This window comes from Delphinapterus leucas, chromosome 6 (assembly GCF_059928025.1).
Source record: "Delphinapterus leucas isolate spDelLeu-1000000601 "Yukka" chromosome 6, BTC_Dleu_Yukka2, whole genome shotgun sequence".
Lineage (NCBI taxonomy): Eukaryota > Metazoa > Chordata > Mammalia > Artiodactyla > Monodontidae > Delphinapterus > Delphinapterus leucas.
The window spans coordinates 23,069,424-23,073,492 of record NC_143134.1 but is presented as its reverse complement, the minus strand read 5'-3'; the positions used below and the strand labels follow the sequence as shown (position 1 = coordinate 23,073,492).

Sequence of the window (4,069 nt, the reverse complement as noted above, 5' to 3'; positions counted from 1 at the left end):
GAACTCACTCCCCAGTGGCTTGGGAGCCTAAGCTGGCTCTGATACACTGCCTTCCCATGGCATTCCTGGGATGGGTTCCCGAGGCCTTTGAAAGACTTGTACATCTCAGCAGCTTCATGGCAACTGCCCAGCTAGACCCAGAAAATAATACTACCTTGTACGGCTGCTTCCTTCCGCCAAGCCCCACACAGACATGATCTCATTCACTTTCCCACAGTCCCATGTGGGCTAAGGAGGGGGTGGGGACTCCGTTTCCCAGGGAGGAAAGGGAGGCACAGAGAGGGACGCTGGCCTGTTCTAGGTCACAAAGCTGGCTGGCGGCAGAGCTGGGACTGGAAATCAGGCATCCCTGACCTTGAGGGCGGTTATTTAGCTTGATGAGTATGGGCTAGAATCACCCCCGAGATACAGCAAATTGGGGTGCTTTTCTTAAGGGCTGACTCAGTGGCTGAAACAGCTCCAAGATAGCTGGGCTTGTGTTAAAAAAAGAAATCTGAGATGCATATAAAGGCAATCTGTATGCCAAGAAAGAGGCGCTGGGACTAGTGGTCACCACACCAGCTCCCCACCTGGCCGGTCCGGCACCGTCTCTCTGCTTCCCTTCCCCGGATGCCCTGGGGCTCAGATGCAGCCCTGGTGTGATGGAAAGAACAGTGGCTTTGAGGTCATGGAACCTGGAGAGGATATTCACTAGGGACCCATAAATCAGTCATTTCCCCTCTCAGCTTTTCCACTTTTCACTCAAAAAGTGAGGATACTAACTACATGAAATAGACATTGTGTGTGAAAAATTTCATCAACTATAAAGCCTGCAGAGAGAGAGAAATTACTGGTGTTCCCTTCAGCCCGATCTCAGCTCTACTAAAGACCTTTTTAAAAATGGCTTTGAAGCGGCGGGTCACACAGCAATTGTCCTGGTCAGACGTCTGTCTTCCCTACTGTGGCTTTTCCACTTGGATCTCTGGTACCCAATGTCTGGTCCCGAATCAAATGTTCCCTGGGTGGCCCCATGGGCTCCAGGACAGGGCTGGCAAACTTTTTGCAAAGGCCCACCTGGTAAATATTTGAGGTTTCGTGGGCCACAGGCGATTTCGGTCACACGTTCTTTGTTTCTTTCTTTCTTTTCTTACCACTCTTTAAAAATGTAAGAAACATTCTTAGTTCACAGGTCTTACAAAAACAGGCCGATTTGGCCCGCGGGCTGTAGTTTGCTATGCCTGGCCTAGTGTAAAGTTGGGGGCGGGGGGAGTTTGGAAGTAGAAAAGGCCTAGACCCCCAGTTTTGCTGCCTGCCTGCCTGAGGGCCTTCGGATCACTCTTCAACCTCCCCGGGACTTAGTGAATTGTCTGCCTCGTGGCTGTAATAGTCCCTGCTTACTTCAGAGGGCTGCGGTGAGGGTTCTCAACAGAAAGCGTCTACACCGCAGCAGGTGCCTGAGAGATGCGGGGTGGTATCATTACGGCTCAGTGAGTGAGGGACGGCCCACCCTGTCCTTTGTGTGGTGGGGAGGACAGCACCCTCCCAGAGTCTGGGATATTCTACAAGGTGACCAACCAAGGCCCTGCTCGGAAGGCAGAGGCCCAGGGTTTCATGAGGAGAGGAAGACCTGGGGTTATGTCGAGGGGCTGGTTGTAGGGTTGGGACCTTTGTCCCACCACCAGCTTTGTCTTGGGCAGGAGGTGGCGTCTGGGAGTCTGTGGGGCTACGAGAGGCTCCACACAGACCTGAGGCCCAGGGGGACCCAGGGCTTTGCCGAGAGGACACCGGCGACTCCCTGGTCCCCTTGAGTCCTGGCTTGTTGTCAAGTGAAAAACAAGAGAAGGAAGCAGTTGTGGAAAAAAGTGTGGGTCAGAGCAAGCTCTTTTCATTAATAATAAGAGCCACCATGTACTGAGCACTTTTGTGTCCCAGGTGTTGGGGGCTGTATGCCCATCCCCCCATCCCGCCAGCGAGCCCAGGCAATGCTGGGGCGGGAAGGGTGGGGGAAGGCTCACAGCTGCAGGGGCTGGAGCCGGCGAGGATGGTCCTGCTTTCTTTGATGTTCCACTGCCTCCTGGGAGCCTAGCTCTGCCCGTGGGTTCAGGTTTGGGTGGATACTCAGGTCAGGGGAGTGTGAGATCTTGATTCTTTTTCTTTCTTTCTTTTTTTTCTTTTTTTTAAATTATGTGGTAGTTATCTTTAAGTACAAAGACTTTTCCAATCATGTCACTTAGAGATCATTTTATCCACTGCTCTGTTTGCCGTCAGTCTCTTGTCTCTCTCCTCAGCAATGGTAAGGTGGATACCCTTTCCACGAGGAAGAGAGATCCATGGTTTGTTGCCTTTGCCAATAACGAAAATGTTGGAGAGCCGGGTGGCAAAGCTGTTGCCTTTGGCATCTTTCACATGAACTACATCAAAAGAAACAGGATGTCTCTCCCGGTTAGTGATCACACCAATTCTTCCCAGGTTAGCACCTCCAGTCACCGTGCACAGGTTATCAGTGTCAAATTTGATGAAATCAGTAATCTTGCCAGCCTCCAAATCAGTTTGAATGGTGTCATTCACCTTGATGAGGGGATCATGGTAGCGGATGGTGCGAGCATCGTGAGTCACCAGATGAGGGATTCCTTTTGTCTCCACAAAGATCTTTCTCACTTTGCACAACTTATACTTGGCCTCCTCAGGTGTAATACGATGAACAGCAAAGCGAACCTTGGTGTCATAGATCAGAAGAAAATTCTCTCCAGTCTTGTCAATGCTGATGACATCCATAAAACCAGCAGGGTAGGTTATATCAGTGAGGACCTTGCCATCAATCTTAATGGAACGCTGCATGCATATCTTCTTTACTTCATCTCCTGTTAGGACATACTTAAGTCTGTTCCTTGAGACATTCCCTCAGCTTGTGGGGACCGGTAGATGGATGAGGAGAAAACACATCAGTCAGTTTATCCAGCATCCAATGCTTTGGAGCTGCTATGTGCTTCAGGTGTTTCTTGGGACCGTGAGCCATGGCTGCGCTAGGCACGAAAAGAGAGGCGATTCTTCTTTTTGAGAAATACAGTGAGAAGGACTAGTTCCTCGGCTGCTGGAAAAACCCCATCATCACCCAGCCGTGGAACCTGGAGCACTCTCTTCTGTGTACTTGTGCCATCCCGTGGCTGGTTCTGGAGGGTCACCTGCGACCAGCCTCCCGGGCTGGAACTCAGCAGTGTGACTCGGTGCACAGCGGGCCATGTCTTCCTATCGCCAACACCCTGCTTATTTCTGTGCCCCTTTCCACGTATAATTCACTGTTCCTGTATCTAGAAAGCCATCCTGTTACTTCTTTACCTGGTAAACTTCTACTCAATCCTTTAAAACATAGCTCAAATGTCACCTCCTCCAGGAAGCCTTCCAAGACTACCCAGGCACAGTTAGTATCTCCCTGTTCTGCCTTCAGGCACTTTGATTGTCATACTATTTGGGGGTGGGGGACAAACATTAATCGAGCACTTAGTACATCCTACGCCTTACGCTAGGCACTTTACTGAATTATGCCATTTAACATTCAAAAACCCATGAAAGGGTCTTATCCCCATTTTACAGATAAGGAAACCGAAGCTCAGAGGAGCTAAATAACCTGCCCGAGGTGAGGCTGGGGTCTGAATCCAGGCAGTATGACCTCAGTGCCCTCCCTCCTAACCACTAAATTATATTGCCTCTCTGACACTAGTTATAATTACCCCAAACTGTGATGATAAGTTTATGGGTCTGTAAATGGCCCGTGAGCTGAGGCCACGACTTACGTATCTTTGCTGCCGCAGAATGTAGCACAGTGCAGTGTACACAGTAGGCACTTAGTGGTTGCTCATGGAAAGAATGTTGAATACAGAGCCTGTGGGGGTTGGGCCCACTAAAGGAAGGTGGGGTGCTGGGAGCCGGGAAAGGAAGACAAGTGGGGGACACAGCTGAGTGGGTGGGGCTTGCTTGACCCCGGGGGGGAGGAGGTTCCTGCTGCCAGCTGCCATGCCATCTTGGAATCACGAGCCTGGCAAGAACAACAGAAGGATGTCCTGACACTGCTTAGTAAGCACCTTCAACATGC

General features: G+C 50.7%; 1 protein-coding gene across 1 annotated transcript; it reads right to left on the bottom strand.

Moving 5' to 3' along the window:
* Positions 1-1,978: 1,978 nt before the first annotated feature.
* LOC111169023 (small ribosomal subunit protein eS4, X isoform-like) lies at positions 1,979-3,643 on the bottom strand. The gene is given in 2 exon segments (XM_089912830.1): positions 1,979-2,869; positions 2,871-3,643. Coding segments are annotated over 2 exon segments (789 nt in total). The 5' UTR covers positions 2,996-3,643; the 3' UTR covers positions 1,979-2,205.
* Between the last annotated feature and the right edge of the window lie 426 nt (positions 3,644-4,069).